The sequence below is a fragment of the Crocodylus siamensis genome, chromosome 6 (assembly GCF_052110815.1).
Source record: "Crocodylus siamensis isolate JL-2025a chromosome 6, ASM5211081v1, whole genome shotgun sequence".
Lineage (NCBI taxonomy): Eukaryota > Metazoa > Chordata > Crocodylia > Crocodylidae > Crocodylus > Crocodylus siamensis.
In genome coordinates this window covers 27,926,683-27,947,084 of record NC_143400.1, presented here as the reverse complement: position 1 = coordinate 27,947,084, position 20,402 = coordinate 27,926,683, and the positions used below count along the sequence as shown (strand labels likewise).

Genomic DNA, 20,402 nt, shown 5'->3' with positions numbered 1-20,402 from the left:
GTTGATGGGGCTGGAGGGGAGTGCCTGCAACACGGGTGCATAATTAAAGGTATGGGGGGTGGGGAATAGACCCTGGGGAGACTTTGGAGGAGGAATGAGCCCCAAACACCATAACCCAGTTTCCCCACCCTGTGTGGACGCGCCTAATCCGTCTTAATGGCCCCCGGTGGGGCTGCACACTCCTATAATTCGGGGGTCCCTATGCTTTTTGCTTCCGAACTCCATTTCCCATCGCCCTGTGCTCCGCGTGCACTTCCGGGTTTCTACCACCCCACTTCCGGCGGCAATCAGCTCCTTTTTGCCCCTCTCAGACTCCATTTCCCAGCATGTCCTAGTTGCCCGCTTCCGAGTTCTTCCCCGCTCGCCTGCGTGTCACTTCCGTGCTCACTGCTCGCGCCGTTTCCGGTCTCTCTTCTGTCGCTTCCGCTCAGGCGTCCTCCTCTTTCCGGCTTGGGTCGCACCACCGGTGGCAGCAAGAACGCGTGGAGGTGGCGCGGGGTCACGTGGGAGGGGGCGAACGGGGTTTCTGGGGTGGGGTAGTCATGTGGGGGACTCCGGGTTGGGGGGCAGCCCTGTTGGTGGGACCCAGGAGGGGCCCTGGGGGGAGGTTGGGCAGGGAGGAGGGGCGGGCCGGGGGTTCCTGGGGTGGGGGAGGGGTATTTGGGGATGCAGCCCCGGGGCTGGGGGGTGGGTGACACCCCACCGCAGCCCACAGTGACCCTTGACCCCACCCCCTAGTCCCGCCACTGCCATGTCTCGTTTCTTCACAACGGGCTCGGACAGCGAGTCGGAGTCGTCGCTGTCAGGGGATGAACTCGCCCCCAAGCCCGTGGGTGGCAACTACAGCAAGTGAGGACCCTCCCTTGCGTCCCCCCTGGTGCCTAGGCCCTCCCCTTTTTAGGGGGACTCCAAGGCCCAGATGCCTGGATCCTTTCCATGGGAGCTGGCCGGGGCAGAGGAAGCCCGGGTCCTTGCCGGAGGGGTGGGGCGGGGTGGGGTGTCCGGGCACCACGTCCCCACATGCGTCTTCTGCCCCCAGGCCCATTCTGCTGAGTGAGGATGAGGAGGACACAAAGCGCGTGGTTCGCAGCGCCAAGGACAAGCGGTGAGGGGGCGGGCGTTGGGGGGTGGGGCGGAGTGGAGGTCTGTTTGGGGTCGTGACCCTGTGGCCCCATGCAGGTTCGAGGAGCTGACCAACCTGATCCGCACCATCCGTAACGCCATGAAGATCCGCGATGTTACTAAGTGCTTGGAGGAGTTTGAGCTGCTGGGCCGCGCCTATGCTAAGGCTAAGAGCATCGTGGACAAGGAGGGCGTCCCCCGCTTCTACGTGCGCCTGCTGGCCGACCTGGAGGACTACCTCAATGAGGTGCGTGACCCATGACCCCCTCCACATGCACCTGCTGGGCCTCCCTCAGCAAGGTGCCTGACCCCTGCCTCCCCCTCTGCACGCTCCTGCTCGCTGTCCTGGAGGACCATCTGAGTGAGGTCCTTGATCCCTGACTCTCAACCTGTGTTTCTAGTCTCCTTGTGCACATCGTAAGGACTCTCTGAGGTGCATGATATTTGACCTCAGCCTACTTCTATGTGTTGTGGCCTTCATTTTATGGCTGACCTGGAACGCTGTCTGGATGTGGTGGGTGACTTTTGACCACCACATTTCTACAGTCTCGGGGATAATTTCTGATTTTGTTGCAAACCGTACATCTGTGCTTTTCCATCATGCCTTTGTGCTTCCTGCCTGGCATGATTTCACATGCATCTTATTTCTTGTATCAAGCATAGTGCATTCCCTTGACTCGCTTCATGACCCCGATCTTCCCGTATCTTCCCCACATGCTGCCATGTCCCCCTGCCCCTGTGCCTGGGTGCCTCCAGCTCTGCTCATGCACCTTCCTAGCATGCCTTGCTGCATGGTGGGGGGCTCCGTGCCTGATTCCCACTCCCCCTGTAGCTGTGGGAGGACAAGGAGGGCAAGAAGCGCATGAACAAGAACAACGCCAAGGCGCTGAGCACCCTGCGCCAGAAGCTGCGCAAGTACAACCGTGACTACGAGGCGCTCATCGCCGCCTACAAGCAGGTGGGGCTGGGCTGGAGGGATCCTGGGGTGTGGCTGGGGCCGGGGCAGCAGGTGGGGACGCCCTGGTCTCACCCGTTCTGTTGTGGCCCCCCAGAACCCTGAGCAGTCAGCTGACGAGGATGAGGAGAAGAAGACTGACGACTCGGAGGGTGAGGCTCCCAGCATGCCTTGGGATCAGAGGGCTGTCTCCCAGCAAGTCCTGGGTTTACCAGAGGAGCCTGTCTTGCAATATGTAGTGGAGTGAGGGGGACTGTCATCTAGCATGCCCTGGGGCTGGCAATGAAGCCTATCTCTTAGCATGCCTTGGGGGAGGCGAGGGGGCTGTATCTCCCAGCATGCTTTGGGGCTGGGGGGGCATATCTCCCAGCATGCCCTGGGGTTGACAGGTAAGCCTATTTTTATCATGCCCTGAGTCTGGCAAGGGAGCCTGTCTCCCACCATGCCTTGGTGGGTGGGGGCATATGTCCCAGCATGCCCTGGGGCTGGCAGGGGAGCCTAGCTCCCAGCATGCCCGGGGGCTGAGCCTGCCTGGCCCCACAGGCTCGTCCAGCTCATCGGAGGACGACGATGATGAGGGTATCAGTGCTGCGGCCTTCCTCAAGAAGAAGGAGGTGCAGGGGGGTGACACCCGTGCCAAGTTCCTCAAGAAGATGGAGGTAGGAGCTATCCCAACATGCACTGGGGCTGGGCTGGGGGTGCCCCAGATCCCAGCATGCTCTGGGATGGTAGAAGTGGGGGTATCCCTGAATGCTTTTGTGGGGTGGGTCAAAGAGTCACATCTTAGTATTTTGCAGGGGTGGGGAGTGGCATCTTAGCATGTTCTGTGGGCAGCAGCTATATCCCAACATGCATGGGGGGGTTCATCTTAGCGTGTGTTAGGGGTGGGGAGTGATATCCCAGCATAACCTGGGAGAAGGGTTACAGACTAGTGTTCTGTAGGAATGATAGCTCAGCATGCCCTGGGGGGACAGCTAAATCCCAGCATGCTTTGGAAGCTGGGGTAAGACCTTGTCCTGCCTTAGCATTGGGGGGGGGGGGCAACCATATCTTGCCATAGTTCAGCATGCCCTGGGGTTGAAGGAACTGCATTCTGACATACCTGGATGCAGGGGCAGCTGTATCCTAGCATGCTACTTGTATCCCAACATGCTGTGGGGGTCCTGAGGACCGCCTTGCTACACGCCCTGGGGCAGGGGTTGGTGTGAGACCTGGGCCTGTGTCTCTGGGGTCCTGGGGCGGGTGGCGTTTCCCAGCCTGCCAAGCAGGGCCCCAACCCCTGCCCTGACTCCAGGATGAGGACTCGGACTCAGAGTCATCGGACGACGATGAGGACTGGGGCTCTTCCGACTCGGATTCGGATTCAGAGTCAGATGAGGACGACGGCAAGTTCACTTCCCTGGCTTCCAAGTTCCTTAAGAAGTGAGTGCCCCCGGATGCTGGGGTCCCTTGTTGGGGGCAGCCCAGATGCCTGGGCACCCTGACCGTCCCCTGCCACTGTCCCGGCAGAGACGAGGACAAGAGGAGCTCAGAGAAGAAGCGGGAGGAGAAGGCCAAGAAGAAGCATGACCGCAAGGCGCGGCGCGATGAGGACGAGGATGAGGACGCCGAAGGCGGCGAGTGGGAGAAGGTCAAGGGTGGCGTGCCCATGAGCAAGGTGCTGTGGGGGAAGGGACATGGCAGTGGGGGTGGCAGGGGTGGTAGAGCCCCATCTTACCCGCCCTGGGTTGCCCCCGAGCAGCCCAAGATGTTCGCCAAGGGCACGGAGATCACGCACGCTGTTGTGGTCAAGAAGCTCAATGAGATCCTGCAGGCACGCGGCAAGAAGGGCACAGACCGGTGAGGCCGGGGTGGGGTTCCCAGCAGCCTCTGGGGTGTGGGCGGGTGGGCAGTGGCTCTCAGTTTGCTTTGGTGCAGGAGGTAGGGGTAGGTGTTTCCCATCGGGCCCTGGGGCAGGGGAGGTCATCCCATCCTGCCTCCCAGCGTGCCCTGGACTACAGGGGCAGGGTTAGCCAGTTCCCAGCAAGCCCTGGGGCAGTGGGAGAGAGCTCCCAGCATCCTCTGGGGTATAGATGAAAGGATTAGGAATTGTGTCTTAGAGCACTGGGGGAGGGTTTCCAACATACCCTGGGGCACAGGGCAAAGTTAGCCAGTTCTCTGCATGCTTTGGGGTACAAGAAACAAGTTTAGGAGTTTGCCATCATGTCCACGGGCATTGGGAGAGGGCTTTCAGCATGCTTTGGGGCACAAGAGGGAGGATTCGGAGTTTCCTATCATGCCGTATGGCATTGGAGGAGGATTCCCAGCATGCACTAGGGCACAGGAAAAAGTTAATGAATTCCCAGCATGCCCTCGGGCACTGGGGGAGAGGGTTCCCATCGTGCCCATGGGCACTGAGAGACAGCTGCCAGTATGCTGTGGGCCCAGGTGAGGGAGCCCTCCCATTCTCCCAGCATACCCTGGGCCTGTGGCTCACCTTGCTGGGGCGGGGCAGGGCAGGGCAGATCGACCTGCTGCAGCTGCTGGTAGCCATCGCGGCTGAGAACAACTTGGGGGTGGCCATGGAGGTGAAGATCAAGTTCAACATCATCGCCTCGCTTTACGACTACAATCCTAACTTGGCTACCTACATGAAGGTATGGGGACAGGGCTGCCGTGCCGTGCCGGGGCCTTTGCGGGGCAGGGCCAGCGACACTGACCTTTCCTCCTGCGGCAGCCGGAGATGTGGCAGAAGTGTCTGGCCTCCATAGACGAGCTGCTGGATATCCTCTTCGCCAACCCCAACATCTTTATAGGCGAGAACATCTTGGAGGAGTCGGAGAACCTCAGCAACCCTGAGCAGGTGCAGGGAGTGGGGCCTCCGCAATTCAAACCAGAGAGGAAGAGGCAGAGATTGGGCAGGCTTGAGATGATTGGCAGCTGGGGGCAGGGTCTGGGTCCCAGTGGGTAGGGATTCAGCAGCTCTGGGGTGGAGCCTTCAGGGAGCGGGTGGAAGAGGCAGGCCATGGGCATGGGGAGCAGAGCTTCAGAAGTCTTCGTGTGATTAAGAGGTGATAGTGAGGCTTAGGATGCAGGAGCTGGCTGAAGCTGCCTTGGGGTGATTGACAACTGTGGACAGGGCCTGGGTCCCTGGATGGGACCTGAGCTGCCTTAGTTGGGTGATTGACAGCTGGGGTGTGGCCTGGTGCAAAGAGCAGGGTTTAGAGTAAGGCGATGAGACTTCAAACAGTGAGCAACAGCAGACGGTGGGGCTATGGCAGAAGCAATCTCATGCCCAAAAGGGGCGGGGCCTGGAGGCCAGATGGGGTGGTGCATGAGCAGTAGAGATCAGGATGCGTCTCGGTGGGGTTCTGAGTCTAACCCCTGACCTTGTGCCCCAGCCCTATCGGGTGCGCGGCTGCATCCTGACGCTGGTGGAGCGCATGGATGAGGAGTTCACCAAGATCATGCAGAACACGGACCCCCACTCCCAGGGTGAGCGCGGGGCATGGGGGAAGGGTCCAGGACTGCAGGTGGGGACATGGGTGGGATCCAGGACCCCAGGCAGGGGTGCAGGGGTGGTTCGTAACCCCGTGCAGAGGTGTGGGGTGCCAGTGTCCCCCCCCCCCCCCCGCAACCCCCTTGACCTGCTGTGCCACCTGGTGCAGAGTACGTGGAGCACCTTAAGGACGAGGGGCGAGTATGTGGCATAGTGGCGCGGCTACAGCGCTACTTGCAGGACAAGGGCAGCACGGAGGAGCTGTGTCGTGTCTACCTGCGCCGCGTGCTACACACCTATTACAAGTTCGACTACAAGGCCCTGCAGCGCCAGCGTGGTCCCGCCGGTGACTCCAAGGTACACTGTGCCCCTGTGCCCCACACAAGGTACCTCTCCACCCACACCTGACCCATGCCCCTTCCCACAGTCAGAGCAGGACCAGGCAGAGAATGAGGGTGAGGACAGCGCAGCGCTCATGGAGCGGCTCTGCAAGTTCATCTATGCCCGCGACCGCACCGACCGCATCCGCACCTGCGCTATTCTCTGCCACATCTACCACCATGCACTGCACAGTCGCTGGTATGCAGCCCGTGACCTCATGCTCATGTCACATCTTCAAGACAACATCCAGCATGCCGACCCCCCTGTGCAGGTCCGCACCCCCCTGTTCCCGTGTACCACCCCGCTGGGACCAGGGAGCCAATGTCTCACGGTGCCTTTGTATCCCACAGATCCTGTACAACCGCACCATGGTGCAGTTGGGTATCTGCGCCTTCCGCCAGGGTCTGATCAAGGATGCGCACAATGCGCTGCTAGACATCCAGTCGAGCGGGCGTGCCAAGGAGCTGCTGGGCCAGGGGCTGCTGCTGCGCAGCCTGCAGGAGCGCAACTCAGAGCAGGAGAAGGTGGAGAAGCGGCGCCAGGTGCCCTTCCACATGCACGTCAACCTGGAGCTGCTGGAGTGTGTGTACCTGGTGTCAGCCATGCTGCTAGAGATCCCCTACATGGCCGCCCACGAGCTGGACGCGCGGCGGCGCATGATCAGCAAGCAGTTCCATCACCAGCTGCGCGTTGGCGAGCGCCAGCCCCTCCTTGGTGAGTACCTAGGCAGCAGTGGGTCCAGGGCCTCAGGGCCTTGGCTGGAGTCTGGGGCGGGCTTGGGCCCCAAGTCCTGGATCTCAAGCCAGAATTGGGTTTTGGGTCCCAGGCCTGACAGGATTGACCCCCAGATCTCCGACCCGGGATAGTGGTCAGGATCAGGGGTCTGTGTGGGTCAGGATCAGGCCCTGGATGTCAGGCCCAGGCTAGCGTCAGGATTAGGGGAATAGGGTCTAGCGTAGTGTCAGAATCAGGGGTTTCAGTGTGGGTCAGGATTGGGACCCAGATCTTGGTCTCGAGCTAGTGTTTGGGTCAGGATTTGGGCCTCAGGTTGCAGGCCCGGGCTAGTGCAAGGATCAGGGGTCTTAGCGTTGGTCAGGTTCAGGCCTCAAATCTCAGGTCCAGATAAGGTGCAGGCCCCAGGTTTGAGTGGGAGGGAGGTGGGGTTGGATCCTCCCAGCATGCTTTGGGGCAGAGGGCAGGAGTGTCTAGTTCTCGCCCAGTATGCTCTGGGCTTGGCTCGGCCCCTCCCTATATGCCCCAGCATGCCATGGGGCAGCGCCCCACCCACCCACCTGCAGGCCCACCGGAGTCAATGCGGGAGCACGTGGTGGCGGCCTCCAAGGCCATGAAGATGGGCGACTGGCGCACCTGCCACCGCTTCATTGTCAACGAGAAGATGAATGGCAAGGTGTGGGACCTCTTCCCTGAGGCTGACAAAGTCCGTGACATGCTGGTCCGGTGAGTGGGGTGGGCTCAGGCTCTCAGGGCCAGTGGGGAGCTGGGTCTGGTTCTGGGGAAACTGAGGCAGGGGACCTGGGGCAGGGCTCAGAGGCTGGGGGGGCGGAGTCTTTCCTAGGAAGCTGGTTCCTGGTCTTAGCAAGCTCAGGCTGAGAACCAAGGAAGGGGGTGGGGCTTATTGGGGGCAGAGTCAATGGGAAGCTACTGGTTCAGGTGTTGGACAAACTGAGGCTGGGGGGTAGGAGGAGGAGCTTGTTGGGGGGCAGAGTCTTTGCTGGAAGCCAGTCAATAGGTGCTGGTTCAGGGTCTGGCAAACTCAGGCTGAGAACTCGGAGTGGGGGTGGAGCCTGTTTTACAAACCAGTGGGAAGCTACTGACCCAGGGTGTGGGTAAACTGAGGCAGGAGACCTAGGGATGGTGTTAGGGAGCAGGGGGAGGAGCTTGAGCACGGTAGGTCCCACTGGGGGTATGGAGTCACCTCTAGGAGCCAGTCAGCAGTCAGGCTCCCTGCAAACTCAGGGAGGCAGCTGGGGGGTGGAGGGAGCTTACAGGCAGGAGGGGGTGGGGCCTTGATGTGACCCCACCTCCCCCTCATAGGAAAATCCAGGAGGAGTCTCTGCGCACCTATCTCTTCACCTACAGCAGCGTCTATGACTCCATCAGGTGAGCTGAGGCAGGGCCCAGTGGGTAGGGGCGGGGCTTCCTGAGAGGGGTGGGGCTTGGCACTAAGCCCTTCCTCACGGGGTGTTGGCAGCATGGAGATCCTGGCGGACATGTTCCAGCTGGACCTGCCCACAGTGCACAGCATCATCAGCAAGATGATCATCAATGAGGAGCTTATGGTGAGTGGGGGCCCCAGAGCCTGTGCCCGGTGCTAGGGGGAAGGGGCCGGGTATTGGGGGGCTGCCTGGGTTTGCCGAGAGCCTGTGCCCGCTGCTAGAGGTTGGTGGTGGTGCTTGGGGGGTCAGGGGAAGGCCTGGGGGGCTGAGGTGAGCTGTCTGAGTTTGCCGAGAGCCTGTGCCCATTGCTAGAGCGGGGTGGAGGTTGTCGGGGGGCCATGTCCCCTGTTGACCACCCCCCTGCGCTGGTGCCAGGCCTCGCTGGACCAGCCCACCCAGACAGTGGCCATGCACCGCACGGAGCCCACAGCGCAACAGACACTGGCGCTGCAGCTGGCCGAGAAGCTGGGGGCACTGGTGGAGAACAACGAGCGGGTGCTGGACCACAAGCAGGGCTCCTACGGCGGCGGCTACTTCCGTGGTGAGCGCTTGCACCTGGGGGGGGGCAGTGCAGGGGTGGGCTCCGCAGACCCGCGAGGGTTGTAGGGATGGGTGCCCCCCGTTAACCCCCTGCCTCTTTCCATCCCCAGACCAGAAAGATGGCTACCGCAAGAATGAGGGTGGCTACATGCGCCGTGGCGGCTACCGGCAGCAGGAGCGCAGCTCCAACTACTGAGCCCCAGCCCGCAAGCCTAGGTCCCTTGTTTTGGGGGAGCGGGGGAGATTAATGTGGAATAAAGGCAGGAACCAAAGACCTTGGACTTGGATTGTGCTTTGTGGGGACCAGATGGTGGGGGGCTGCTTATCTGCCCCCAGCTGGGGCAGTTCCCACACCTCCCTGCTCTGTGATTGGCTGAGTGCAGCCCTGCCCCCCATATTAACCCCTTGCAGGCAGGGGTGGGCAGTGCCCAGTCAGGCATGGGGGTTAACGAGGTGGGTTAATAAGTAACTGCCCTGCAGGGGGGTAGCTGCCCCCAGGGAGGTGAACTTCGCCCAGCAGCAGGCGCGGACGGGGCAGGATGCTGGGGCTCAGCAGGCTGTGGCAGCGGGGGGCAGCAGGGCTCCCCCAGGGGGACCCAGGCATCCTGGGGGGGTTCAGGGATGGGGCAGCGCTGAGGGCCAAAAGTGGGCAGGAGCTGGCCCGGGCCCTGCTTGTACTGGGGCTGTGCGGGCTGCCTGGCTTCGTCCGGAGCGCCCCCGCGGTGAGAAGTGGGAACCCCTGTGGGAGGGGAGTGAGGGGGGGCCAAGGGGTGCCCTGCTGCCCCCTGACCCCCCGTCCCCTGTGCCTGGCAGCTGCTGTGGGTGTCGCGGCGGGTGCTGGGGCGCCGGCTGTGGGGGGGGCTGCTCCGCGCCTCCTTCTACGGGCAGTTTGTGGCAGGCACGACTCCGGCTGAGGTAGGGGTCACTGCACGGCGCCTCCAGGCCCTGGGCCTGCGCCCCATGCTGGCCCTGCCCTTTGAGGAGGACGTGGGGGGGCTGCGGCCTGATGGGTAAGGGGGCTGTGCACTTCTGGGGGGGCTGTGGGGTGGGAACGAAGTGCATGGGTGGGGGCAGCACCTGGACACCTGGGTCCCAGCCTGCAGCCCTCTCGCAGGGAGCACTGGTACGAGGGGAACAGCAAGGCAGCGCGGGGCTGCGTGGAGCTCTCGGTGCAGGGGGGGCCACGGCCCATGATGCAGCTCAAGGTCACAGCCCTGATGAGCGCCCATCTCTGTGTGAGTACGGGGGGCCCCAGCCCCTACACTCTGTATGGCGGATCCAGGGGATGCCAGCCCCCCCCCAACTCCTTCCTCCAATCAGAAGACTGTGTCGGGGCGCCTGGCAGAGCCGGGGGGCACGTCTGAGCTGAGCCTGGACAGACTCATGGCGGTGATGGCTGGTGAGGTGAGTACCGCCCATCCTGCCCCTCCTCACAGCGACCCCTAGCTCTTACCCTGCTGCCTGCCCGCCCCCCAGGACCCGCGGTTCCCCTGGCTCAGCCCGGACCAGAACCAGCACCTCAGCGCCGCGCTCACCCGGCTTGATGGCATCGCGCAGGTACGGGGCAGGCAGCCTGGGGAGGGGGTGTCTAGCATGGGGAACCCAGGCATTGGGGGCTCATCCCTTGCCTGGGTCCCAGCCGGGCACTGGGTTCCCACGGCACCTGTGCCCACAGCTGGCATCACAGCGCAGCGTGCGGGTGCTGGTGGATGCAGAGCAGACTTACGTCAACCCGGCGCTGGGGCTGGTGACACTGGCACTCATGGCCCGCTGGAACCGCGACCGTGCCTGGGTCTGGAACACCTACCAGGCCTACCTTCAGGTACCCACGCCCTCCCTGTGCCCCCCGCCCTCCACCCCTTGCCCCCTGACCTCCATCCCCTGCCCCAGGACTGCCGGGCACGACTGCAGCAGGATGCCGGCACAGCCGAGCGCAGGGGCTTCTGCTTCGGGGTCAAGCTGGTGCGTGGCGCGTACCTGGAGCAGGAGCGGGGCCTGGCCCGGGCCCGGGGGTGCCCCAACCCCGTGCACCCCACCTGGGAAGCCACCAACGCCAGGTAGGGCCTGCCCAGATGCCAGGGTTCCCTGGAAGAGGTGGATGCCTGGGTCCCCCGTCCACGCGTGCCCTTCCCCCTGCAGCTATGACGCGTGCCTGGACCTGGCACTGGAGAGGGCAGCACAGGACGGGCAACGCTTTGAGCTCATTGTGGCCACTCACAACGAAGCCTCCGTGCGCCACGCTGTCCACAGGTGCCCTTTGCAGTGTGCCCTGGGCAGGGGGAGACCTTCCCAGCGTGCCCTGGGGTTGGCATGACCCCCCCCCCCCGTGTGTTGTCCACAGAATGGCGGAGCTGGGCATCCCTGAGGCAGACGGGGGCGTGTGCTTTGGGCAGCTGTTGGGCATGTGCGACCACGTCTCGCTGGCACTCGGTATGACTGCACATGTGTGCACATGCATGTGCCACAGGCCTGAGGTGTGTGCCCCACTGTGTGCTGACCTGTGGCCTCCCTTGCAGGCCAGGCCGGCTATGCCGTGTACAAGTCAGTGCCCTACGGGCCTGTGGAGGACGTGTTGCCCTACCTAGTGCGCCGGGCGCAGGAAAACCGCAGCGTCCTAGCTGGGGCACGGGCCGAGCGTGCCCTCCTGACCCGGGAGCTCTACCGCCGCCTGCTCCGGCGCCCGTGATGCAGTCGGGAGGACCCAGAGTCCAGGCAGGGCGTGCAGACACCCTCCACCGTTCCTTCCTCTCACCTTTGGCCCTGGGGGTGCTGGGACAGGAGCTGCCCTTGGCATGACTCCTTTTGGCACGGGCATTTACCCCCAGCCCGGAGGGCTTCTGGGCAGCATGGAGGGCTGGGGGCACAAGCAGCTCCCCCTAGATCCCCTGCACAATAAATCCCAGTGTGACTCACTGCAGCCTGGCTTCTGGCCCAGTTTAATGGGGTGCACTGAACTGGGGCGGGGGGCTCGCCTGCGGGACGGGAGAAACCTTGCATCCAAGGGCACCAGGGATGCTGGGAGTGGTGGCCGGTGTCAGGGGAGCAGGTGCGTGGCGGGGGGCGGCCGCTCTGGGGGAACAGGAACCACACTGCCACTGCGCATCCTTCTCTGATGCCAGCCCTGCAGGAGGGGATACAACCGGGGTGAGGGGCTGCAGGGTTTGGGGGGGCCCCATCCATGCCAGGGTCCCACGTGGGACAACTTACCCAGAGCACTCCCAGGACCACCACTGCCCCAGGGCCCAAGCCAGCGGCCCAGGCCCAGTTAGCGTTACCATCCAGCCATGGCCTAGTGCGAGGTGGGGGGGTCATGTTTGTGACGCCGAGGTCCAGCCTGGATGAGTCTGCAGGGGGGAGCAGAGTGAGACATGGGCACGGTGCTGCGGGGCCAGATTGGGGCCCGGTCTGGACTGGGGCTCCCACACCTCCCCATTGTCAACCACCCCACTAGGGACCTGGCAGCCGGGGACTCGGGACACCCCCAGAGGAACCCCCCTCCCCTCCCCACCCCACCCCACCCCCACCCCACAACCTACTGAGGATGTGGAGCTGGGTCTCGGCCACACCGGTGCCACGCGCATGCTTCACCCGGCAGCGGTAGGTGCCACGGTCAGCCAGGCACAGGGGGCCCAGGCGCAGGCTGGCGTCTCCCTTGTCCAGGTCCCCTACCAAGCTGGCGCGGGTGACGTAGGTGGGGTCCGTGTACCGGGTGTCCACCTTGCCCTGGTAGTGGATGTAGACTGTGCTCGTGGCTCCAGTGCTGGTGAATCGGGTCCAGTACAGGATCAGGTCCGTGGCAGGGGGGTCGAAAGTGCAGTTCAGTATTGCCATGGCCCCCGTCTCAGCCTCCACCACCAGTGGTGCCCGCACGGCCAGCTCGTCTGCAGGGGGTAGCAGGTTAGTGTGAGTGCAGTTTGCAGGGGTCTAGGTTTGGGGGCCAGGAGAGGGGGCCATACCTGATACAAGCCCCCCAAGCGCTTCGAGGAGGACGGGTAACAGCCACATGACAGCAAGCCCTGTAAGGGCAGCAAGGGGAGGGGGGTGAGAGGGCAGGCATGGGTCCCTGTCGCCCTCCTCCCCTTGGGGGTGGCACCTGAGTCCCCAGGTGGGGAGTGGGGTAGGGGCAGCCTTGGACACCTGGGTCCCATTGCCACCTGTTCCCAGGGCTCCCTGGCACCCTGCTCACCCATGGAGGCTGGGGGGAGCTGGTGGCCAGCACTGGGGGTCTCGCCAGCTCCCCAGGGCCCCTGAGGTGGGGCGGCTATGTCTGCGCTGGGGAAGGGAAAGCGAAAGCGCCCCCTCAGAGCACGAGTTCCTCCCCCCCACCAGCCTTGCCCAGGCTGGACGGAGGTCTCCTCTGGAATTTCCTCTAGGCCTGGGGCCAGCCCGCCTGCGCCCAGTCCCAGCAGACTGCTGACGCTGCGGACGCCAAGGCCGGGTGAGGCGGGAAATGGAGGTGTGATGTGTTGGCATCCATCCCTGGGCCTAGTCCAACTCCCCCCCCCCCCCCCCCCCCCCAGTGACACCTGCTCATGTCAAGGGCAAGGTGCCCTGTCACCTCTGGCCTGGCTTAGCTCACCAGTGATGGGCATGGTCCTGATGCCCCCCCTGCCTTGCCCCCTAATCTGGCTGGGAGCACATCTGCAAGTTGAGCTGGTATCAGCGGCTCAGCGTGAGGACGCAGCCTGCTCCCCCTGCTCCTGCCTCCATTATTCTCTCGCCGCATGGGCACGCTAAGCTGCCTGCCTGAGGAGTGCCGGGGTGCGAGGCCTCCTGGGCCCTGCCATGCCCAAGGGCTGGCGCGAGCAGGTGCCAGGGGTCGCAGTGCCTGAGTGTGCAGCATGGCTGTGGCAGGGGCCGGCACGTGCGAGGGGGAGTGCAGCCGGGGTGGACAGCACAAGCAGCTGGCACAGGTGGTGCGTGCATGTGGGCAAGGCAGCCTGGGAGGCATGAGAGGCTGGCACGAGGGGGCCAGGTGGGGGAGCAGGATTTGGTGCCCACAGAGGGCAGCAGGTTGGTGTGCGCTGCCGCTGCACCCAGGCACGTGCGGTGGGGAGCGGGCAGGCCTGGGGGTGGCTCACTGCCCTACTTCCTAATGGCACAAGGAGCTGGTATGGGGCGCAGGGGCAGTTATCCCAAGCTGGGGTGGGCGGTCCTGCCTCTGTGGCTGCCCCCGCCCGCACGCGCAGGAGGGGAGGGCGGGCCTGCCTGCGCGGACACCGCGCTGCGGGCCCCTCGTGCCAAGGCAGCGTGGCCCCGGGGTGCCCACGCGGGGCTGGGGCCCCGAGGGGACGATGCGGGCTGTGGCGCTGGTGGAGGCGCGGGTGGGTGGCCGGCCTCGCGGGGGTGGCTGGCTTCGGTGCACGCGCCCCGGGCACGGGCAATTTGCCTCTTAAAGAATAACCTGCCCCGCGTGTGGGCCCTTTACGGGGCCGCGTCTCTGCCCCCCATCTTGCCGCCGGCTCCCGCGCGCCGCTGCCCGGTGCTGGGCCGTGCGCCCGCCGGGCCGAGGGGGCGGAGCGGGCGCGGGCGGGGCCCGGGGCTCCCCACGGCCGCCCCAGTGCTGGGGCTCGCGCGGCAGCGCCCTGCCGGGACGCGGCCCCGGCCCCCCTCGCCGCCCCTACGGGCTCCCCCGGCGCGGCGCGGCCCAGGCTGCGGGCACAGCCGCGGGGGCGGGGGCACCTTCCCGCCGGAGCCGGAGCCGGGGCCGGGGCCGGGCCCTCCCTGCCCTGCTGCGGGCCGGCGGGGCAGCAGGCCCGGCCCTCGGGCTCGCTCCCGTGCCAAGCGCCCGGCCGGCCCGGGTAGGCTGGGTGCCCGCCGCCCCGGGGCTCCGCACCGCACCACGGCACGCCTCTGCCCCACGCAGCACCGCTGCCCCAGCGCCCCGCCCGGCCCGGCTCCACGTAAGGCTCGGGGCGGGCTGCCCACGGGGCCAGTCCGCGCCACCCCAACCGCGGCGCCCGCCGGCAGGACCCAGGTGTGCGGCTCCCGCGCCGCCGGGCAGACAGCCCCCGCGCCCGCGCCGGGCTTGGCCTGCCGGGCGCTGCTGCTCGGGCTGAACGCGGCCCCCGGCCCCCCGGCCGTGCCCATCTGCCGCCCCCGGGGCGCGATGAGCGGCGCTAGGCCTGGCGCTCCCGCCCAGCCGCACGCGCCGCTCGGGCTCGGCAGCGGAGACGTTTATTGTGCGGGGGGGGCGGGCTCTGGGCTCCCCGCGCCCTGGAGCGCGCGCGGCTCAGCTCGACATCATCTTCACGAACTCTGCAAGGGAAACGGCGCCGATCAGCGCGGCCGCCCCCTTCCCGCCGCACCAGCCTGCCCCGCGGCGGCACCGGGCAGCTGCCCCGCACGGCGCCGCGGACCTCACCCTCGAAGTCCACGGTGCCGTCGCCGTTGACGTCGGCCTCGGTGACGACGGCGCGGATGTCGCCGGGCGTGAGGCGCTCGCCCATGAGGCGCTGCATGGCCTGCGACAGCTCCGCCAGCGTGGTGGCGCCGTCCCCGTTGGCGTCGAACCGCGGGCGCCGCGCGGGGGTCAGCGCCGCCGCCCCGCGGCCCCCGCCCGCCCGGGCCCGCGCTGACCTCCTTGAAGGCGTCGCGCATCTCCTGCAGCCCGATCATCCCGGCCGTCTCCGCCAGCAGCTTGGGCGTCATCAGCTCCACGAAGTCCTCGAAGTCCACGCGGCCGCCGACTGCGCGGGGCAGGCGGTGAGTGCGGCGCGCGGCCCCGCCCCGGCACTCACGGCTCACGGCGACGTGCTGCGAGAGCTGGATGAGCTCCATCTCGGTGGGCATGTAGCCCATGGTGCCTTGTCCTTGTCGAACTCCGCAAACGCCTCCCGCAGCTCTGCGCGGCACCGCGCGCTCACGCCGCCCGCCGCCGCCCGGCCCGCAGCACGGCCCGGGCCCCGCCTCACCTCCCAGCTCGTCGGCGCCCGGCTCCTGCTCCTGCAAAACGCGAGGGCGGGCGGCCGCGGTCAGGGCAGGCCGGCGTGCGGGACGGCACCCCGCCCGGCCCCCCGGAGGGAGCCCGCGCGGGCTCACCCGGCGCTTCTCGGCGATGCCCTTGCGCAGGAAGACGCAGGCGGGGCCCAGCGGCGGGTCCATCGCGGCAGCGCGGCGGCGGCGGGCGCCGGCCCTTATAACCCGTGCTAATCCTCCGCGCCCCCCTGCCCCGGGCGGTATCTGGCGGCCGCCGGCTCGGCTCGTCCCGCCTCGCGGCGCGGCCCGCCCGCCCCGTCCCTCGCGTCGTGCCCCACACACCACGCACGGCCCTTGCTCGCGGCACCACTTTATTGCACACGGGGGGCAGGCCCGGGCGGGGGCGGGGGGGACCCGCGCCCGGGCGGCTCAGGGGCGGCCCGCGGCGGGCGCGGGGCCCCAGGCCAGGGCGTGCAGGCGGTCGGCGGCCTGCACCATGCGGGCGCGGTACTCCAGGTGCGCGTGGTTGCCGGGGGGCACCCCGTCCAGGCCGTGGGTGACCCCCCACCAGCACCCCGCGATGACGGCCGTCGAGTCGCTGTCCCCTGTGGGAGAGGCGCGGGTCAGGAGGTGCTACAGGGGCGGGTGTCCCTGCGGGGCCCTGCCGCACGCCTGGGGCTGGGGTGGGTGCGCTGGGTCCAACCGGAGCGCCCAGTGTGGTGGCTGGCTCTGGGCTGGGCTGCACTAGTGGCTTTGTGTAACAGAGACTTCATGCACTGCAGCTGGCTCTGGGCTGGGGCGGGCTAGGGCCATGTGTAGCAGAGCCCCCCAGGCTGTGGCTGGCTCTGGGGATGGGTGCACTGGGGCCCTGTGTAACAAGACCCCCAGGGCTAAAGCTGGCTCTGGGGAGTGTGCTGGGAGCTGCGCATAACCGGTGTCTAGGCGCAGCAGGCCTCACTTACCGCCATGGAAGGCAGCGCGGCCGCAGAGCTGGTCCCAGCTGGCACCGGCGCCCAGCAGGGCATCGTAGGCGATCATGGGGGCGTCGTGCCCGCTGCGCCCAGCCCAGCCGTCCAGGCTGAGGGCAGTGTAGGCCACATCACGCTCCGCTGGGCCATACGGCTCGGGGAACCGCGCCGGCCCGCTCCCGTTGGCCAGGCCCCGCTCTGCCAGGTACCTGCGGGGGCGGCAGTGGGAGGGTGAGAGGAGCCCCGGGTGCCCCCCGGTCCGTGCCCCCTCACTCACCAGGCCCAGCGATTGGGGAAGTCCGCCCAGGCCTCCATGTTGGGGGCCACATCGCCGCCCACGTCCCGCACGTAGGCCTGCGCCAGGGGCAACGTCTGCAGCAGGCGGGCGCCCCACTGCTCCGGGGGCACGCCCTGCACCGCCAGTGCCGTAAGTAGTGCCGCCGCCAGCGCCCCCAGGTACCCTGCCAGATCACGGGGGGTCAGGACCGGGGATGGCCCAGGCCTGCCCCGTTACCCATACCTGCCTGGCCCCGGCCCCATACCCGTGGGGTGGTGGTGTGTCATGCGGCCGCTCTCCACGCTGACCCGGATCAGGTCCGGCAGCTCTGTGGGGCGCGGGTACCTGTCGGGGCAGGGTGGGGGTCACAGCCCTGCTGACCCCCACCCACCTGGGACCCACCTGCCTCCCGCCCCCTGCACCCACCTGAGGCCGATGGCCATGGCACGCATGGCGGCCCCGCAGCCGGTGCCCTTCGGGTTGAAGGGGATGCGGTGCCCACCCGGCTGCCCCGGGCGCAACTGGGATGTCCCTGCGAGGGACCAATGCAGGACACGGGTCAGACTGTGGTGTCACAGTGCCTGGGGAGGGGGCTGGGCCATACCGTACCGTACCGAGAATGCTGGTGGGCCCCGGCTTGCGCCCCTCCATGTCACCCATCGCCTCCACGTAGCGCCGCGCCAGCTCCTGCAGCAGCGCGTCCCCCGACAGCCCTGCGTGGAGCAGGGGGGCAGGTCAGCGGGGCCCCAAGAGCTGCCCCCACCCCTACTCCCCACCTGTGGGGGCCTCACCGGTGGCCAGGGCCTCGGCAGTGGCCAGGTGCAGCACGGTGTCGTCGCTGACGGGCCAGTCCGGGAGCACCACACGCAGCGCCGCCAGCCCCCCCAGTGCCGCCAGCTCAGCGTGGATCTGCGGCCCCGAGGTGCAGTACTCCCAGAGTGAGCCGCGGTAGCCCAGCGCGTCACCCGCCCCACTCAGCACCATGCCCGCCCGGTACGCCTCCACGGGGGGTGCCCCGCACCTGCACAGGGGCAGGGCCCAGGGCTGAGGGGGGCGCGCCCTGCTGGGGTCGGGGCGGGGAGGGTGTGTACCCCCACCCCAGCTCGGTGCGCCAGGGTCCCCCCACCCCAAATGCCGCGGGACTGTGCATGGCACTTACGGCCCCTCCATGGCAGCTCACACTCTCGGTCTGTCCCGCACCCCCTCCCCACACCTGTGTCTGTCTGTCGGACTGTGGGCAGCCCCTGCCTCTCCTCCCCCTGGCGCCATCCCCTGGCGCAGGGCCCTTAAAGGGGCAGGGACAGTGTCGGCCTCGTGGCACTGCCAGCCCCGGTGCCCCTGGGGAAGAGGATGGACAGCCCAGGGCTGGGCGCATCAGGAGGCAAGGTGTAATGGGGCCGTGGCGGCTGGCTCAGGGGGCCGACAGGAGGGAAGGGGACTCTGACCCTGCCGCTCCCACAGGAGGTGCCCATGTGAGGCTGCAGCAGTTCCTGCTCTGCCCTTGGGATTCTCAGGGAAAGCGAAAGTGAAATCGTGGAAGAGCCTGGCGAAGGGACTCGGGGTGCAGCACAGAGCCACGCAGGCAGCGGGTCCATGGGGCTGGGGGCTCCCCTCCTCCTGACCCTCCTCCACCTCCTCTTCCTGAGGGCAGCAGGTAAGTCTGGGGCACCCTGGGGCTCCCAGACCGGGCAGGGCACTGGGGGTGGCCATGGGCCCAAGAGCTGGCCGGAGCCTGGGTGCTGTCCCAGTGGTTGGCAGGGGCAGCAGTGGATCCCGTGGTTGGAGGGAGCTGAGGGCCCCCCCAAACCACGCTCAGCCCCCGGCTCCCAGCCCGAGGTCCTGGCTCAGCCCGGCCTCCCAGCACTGGTGGAGGGTGACGGGTCCTGTGGGGCCATGGTCGTGGCCTGTGCCTTTGGCCTCCTTCCTTCGCGTGTAGCACCAGGGTTGCCTGACTGCCGTGGCTGGTGGGGCGCGGGTGCTGGGAGCCGTGGGCCACGCCCCTGCATGGCACATGTGCTCTCCTTGGCAGGGGCATGCTGACGCTGTACACGGCGCCGGAGACCCGGGCGGTGGTGGGCTCAGTGGCGCTCCTCAAGTGCCGGTTCAACGTGGGCAGGCCCATTGACCCAACAGTGCTGCGGGTGCGCTGGCTCTCTGCCGCCGCGGGCCCCGTGGCGCAGTATGACCAGGGCCGGGGGACCTCCGAGCCGCGGCTGCGCCTGTCTGAGCAGGAGCTGTGGATCGGGAATGCTTCCCTGGAGGTGCAGGATGTGACGGTGCAGGACACTGGGAACTACACCTGTGAGGTGGTGTACGGCACAGAGACGCAGCTGGGCATGACGACCCTCTGGGTGCTCGGTAAGGCCCCTCAGGACCCGGGCCTGGGTGCTGCTCTGTGGCCAGGGTGGTGGTGGGTGTTGATGTGTGGTGTGGGACAGCTCTGGGAATTGGGGCCTGGTGGTGCTCCCCTCACGACTCCGGCCCCTGCAGCAGCCCCGAGGATCTCCCTGGACCAGCACACGGGCGACGCAGAGATGTCCCTTCTGTGCCACATGGGGCGGTTCTTCCCCGAGGACGTGGACGTCGCATGGCTGAGAGATGAGCAGATCCTGGATGGCTCCACCCTCTCCAGCCCCCAGAGGAACCCAGACGGGACCTTCAGCCTCACCCTGACCTACACCTTCGCCCCAGTCCAGAGCGACACCGGCGCTGTCTTCGCCTGCCGCGTCCGACACCCGGCGCTGGAGCAGCCCCTGCACGAGGAGTTCACCCTGGATGTCCCAGGTGAGCTCCCAAAAAAGGCCCGGCAGCGAGGCCAGACAGTGCTGTGGGGCGAGTGTTGGAGCCAAGGCTGTACACCAACTTTCCCTCCGTTCCGTCCCTGCCGCAGGCTCGGACCGCACCGGTGCTGCGATCGGGGCCGTCGTGGCCATCGTGATCATACTAGGAGCTGCGGGTGCAGCCGTTTACTGTTGGCATCAGAGGAGAGGTACCGGGCACAGCGCCGGGGGGGAGCAGAGGGCATGGAGGGGACGGCAACAGGGTCTCAGGCGGGGACACGGTGCGGGGTGCAGACGGGGCTCCTGGATCAGGGCAGGTTTTACCCTCCTGCTCTCGGGGACCACACAACCCACAGCCCCACTGTCAGGCCGGAGGCATCCCCAGGACCGCCCCAAAGTGACCCTATGTCCCGTGTGTGGCTCCGACCCCAGGCAGGAAAGCCCCTTGGTCCATGTCCAAGGTGGAGGGGCCAGAGCGGTGCCGTCTGGGCCAGGCGGTGACTCTGCGCTGCTCCATGGAGGGGAAGATCCCTGCAGACACGGCTGTGATGTGGGAGCGCGCACAGGGCGAGGACATGGCGCTGATCCAGGAGGACTGGCCCGGGGCGGCCCCCGAGCACCAGCTGCTCTTACCGGCCCTGCCCCCGGGCTGGACGTCGATCCAGGAGAGGTCTGAGACCGGCCTCACGGCCTCCCTGACCTTCACCCCCACGGTGCAGGACCACGGGGCGCGGGTCCGGTGTCACTTCCGGCGCGAGCCCCAGGACAGCAGCCAGGAGCCCGCGTGCTGGGAGATCCGGGTGTGG

At 66.8% G+C, this 20,402-nt stretch overlaps 5 protein-coding genes across 11 annotated transcripts in view; 3 read left to right on the top strand and 2 right to left on the bottom strand.

Annotated features, from left to right (window-relative positions):
* The first annotated feature begins 62 nt into the window (after positions 1-62).
* Positions 63-8,927, top strand: LOC149862021 (eukaryotic translation initiation factor 3 subunit C-like). The gene is made up of 21 exons (XM_090051702.1): positions 63-488; positions 739-849; positions 1,040-1,105; positions 1,180-1,369; positions 1,955-2,080; positions 2,175-2,229; positions 2,621-2,736; positions 3,372-3,499; positions 3,587-3,734; positions 3,819-3,916; positions 4,572-4,713; positions 4,794-4,919; positions 5,458-5,551; positions 5,725-5,912; positions 5,983-6,207; positions 6,287-6,650; positions 7,235-7,394; positions 7,992-8,057; positions 8,149-8,236; positions 8,489-8,654; positions 8,764-8,927. The coding sequence occupies exons 1-21, from the start codon at positions 157-159 to the stop codon at positions 8,847-8,849; spliced, it is 3,075 nt and encodes a 1,024-aa protein (XP_089907828.1). The 5' UTR covers positions 63-156; the 3' UTR covers positions 8,850-8,927.
* A 127-nt stretch (positions 8,928-9,054) lies between these two features.
* Positions 9,055-11,570, top strand: PRODH2 (proline dehydrogenase 2). Of its 3 annotated transcripts, none has more exons than XM_090051736.1 (10): positions 9,055-9,375; positions 9,467-9,663; positions 9,768-9,888; positions 9,977-10,057; positions 10,130-10,210; positions 10,293-10,475; positions 10,544-10,710; positions 10,793-10,903; positions 10,995-11,083; positions 11,170-11,570. In XM_090051736.1, exons 1-10 carry the CDS (start codon positions 9,193-9,195, stop codon positions 11,337-11,339), a joined length of 1,383 nt encoding a protein of 460 aa, XP_089907862.1. In that variant the 5' UTR covers positions 9,055-9,192; the 3' UTR covers positions 11,340-11,570. The 3 variants fall into 3 exon arrangements, with proteins under 3 accessions (XP_089907862.1, XP_089907863.1, XP_089907861.1); XM_090051737.1 differs by having other exon boundaries at positions 9,974-10,057; positions 10,329-10,475; XM_090051735.1 differs by having other exon boundaries at positions 9,974-10,057.
* Positions 11,571-11,623: 53 nt separating this feature from the next.
* Positions 11,624-15,263, bottom strand: LOC149862019 (myelin protein zero-like protein 1). Its single transcript, XM_090051770.1, has 5 exons — positions 15,018-15,263; positions 12,610-12,669; positions 12,190-12,534; positions 11,861-11,997; positions 11,624-11,774 (listed from the first exon to the last, which is right to left on the bottom strand). The coding sequence occupies exons 1-5, from the start codon at positions 15,112-15,114 to the stop codon at positions 11,688-11,690; spliced, it is 726 nt and encodes a 241-aa protein (XP_089907896.1). The 5' UTR covers positions 15,115-15,263; the 3' UTR covers positions 11,624-11,687.
* Positions 15,264-15,929: 666 nt separating this feature from the next.
* Positions 15,930-18,256, bottom strand: LOC149862018 (ADP-ribosylhydrolase ARH1-like). Of its 5 annotated transcripts, XM_090051746.1 has the most exons (8): positions 17,976-18,251; positions 17,608-17,837; positions 17,431-17,529; positions 17,243-17,348; positions 17,082-17,161; positions 16,817-17,000; positions 16,534-16,748; positions 15,930-16,176 (listed from the first exon to the last, which is right to left on the bottom strand). In XM_090051746.1, exons 1-8 carry the CDS (start codon positions 17,984-17,986, stop codon positions 16,001-16,003), a joined length of 1,101 nt encoding a protein of 366 aa, XP_089907872.1. In that variant the 5' UTR covers positions 17,987-18,251; the 3' UTR covers positions 15,930-16,000. The 5 variants fall into 5 exon arrangements, with proteins under 5 accessions (XP_089907872.1, XP_089907874.1, XP_089907871.1 ...); XM_090051748.1 differs by lacking the exon at positions 16,817-17,000 and having other exon boundaries at positions 17,243-17,529; positions 17,976-18,255; XM_090051745.1 differs by having other exon boundaries at positions 16,534-17,000; positions 17,243-17,529; positions 17,976-18,250.
* Positions 17,600-20,402, top strand: part of LOC149862017 (tapasin-related protein-like) — a 3,194-nt gene continuing 391 nt past the window's right edge. Inside the window, exons 1-6 of the mRNA XM_090053857.1 lie at positions 17,600-17,738; positions 18,278-18,471; positions 18,846-19,174; positions 19,307-19,600; positions 19,707-19,805; positions 20,029-20,396. Of these exons, the coding sequence (XP_089909983.1) occupies positions 18,410-18,471; positions 18,846-19,174; positions 19,307-19,600; positions 19,707-19,805; positions 20,029-20,396 (1,152 nt within the window). The 5' untranslated portion in view covers positions 17,600-17,738; positions 18,278-18,409. The remainder of the gene's footprint in view (positions 17,739-18,277; positions 18,472-18,845; positions 19,175-19,306; positions 19,601-19,706; positions 19,806-20,028; positions 20,397-20,402) is intronic.

Bases quoted from the DNA above. Each gene is read 5' to 3' on its own strand.
- LOC149862021 (XM_090051702.1), top strand. From the start codon at position 157: ATGGCCCCCGGTGGGGCTGCACACTCCTATAATTCGGGGGTCCCTATG. The intron at 489-738 runs GTGGCGCGGGGT...CCCACCCCCTAG, and splicing joins GGCAGCAAGAACGCGTGGAG to TCCCGCCACTGCCATGTCTC. The intron at 6,208-6,286 runs GTCCGCACCCCC...TGTATCCCACAG, and splicing joins ATGCCGACCCCCCTGTGCAG to ATCCTGTACAACCGCACCAT.
- PRODH2 (XM_090051735.1), top strand. From the start codon at position 9,193: ATGCTGGGGCTCAGCAGGCTGTGGCAGCGGGGGGCAGCAGGGCTCCCC. The intron at 9,889-9,973 runs GTGAGTACGGGG...TCCTCCAATCAG, and splicing joins TGATGAGCGCCCATCTCTGT to AAGACTGTGTCGGGGCGCCT. The intron at 10,058-10,129 runs GTGAGTACCGCC...CCCGCCCCCCAG, and splicing joins TGGCGGTGATGGCTGGTGAG to GACCCGCGGTTCCCCTGGCT.
- LOC149862019 (XM_090051770.1), bottom strand. From the start codon at position 15,114: ATGCAGCGCCTCATGGGCGAGCGCCTCACGCCCGGCGACATCCGCGCC. The intron at 12,670-15,017 runs GTGAGGTCCGCG...CTGCCCTTACAG, and splicing joins CGGCACCGTGGACTTCGAGG to GGCTTGCTGTCATGTGGCTG. The intron at 11,998-12,189 runs GTAGGTTGTGGG...TCCCCCCTGCAG, and splicing joins GACCCAGCTCCACATCCTCA to ACTCATCCAGGCTGGACCTC.
- LOC149862018 (XM_090051744.1), bottom strand. The intron at 17,001-17,081 runs GTATGGGGCCGG...GTGATCTGGCAG, and splicing joins GACACACCACCACCCCACGG to GGTACCTGGGGGCGCTGGCG. The intron at 16,177-16,533 runs GTAAGTGAGGCC...CCTCTCCCACAG, and splicing joins CCGCGCTGCCTTCCATGGCG to GGGACAGCGACTCGACGGCC.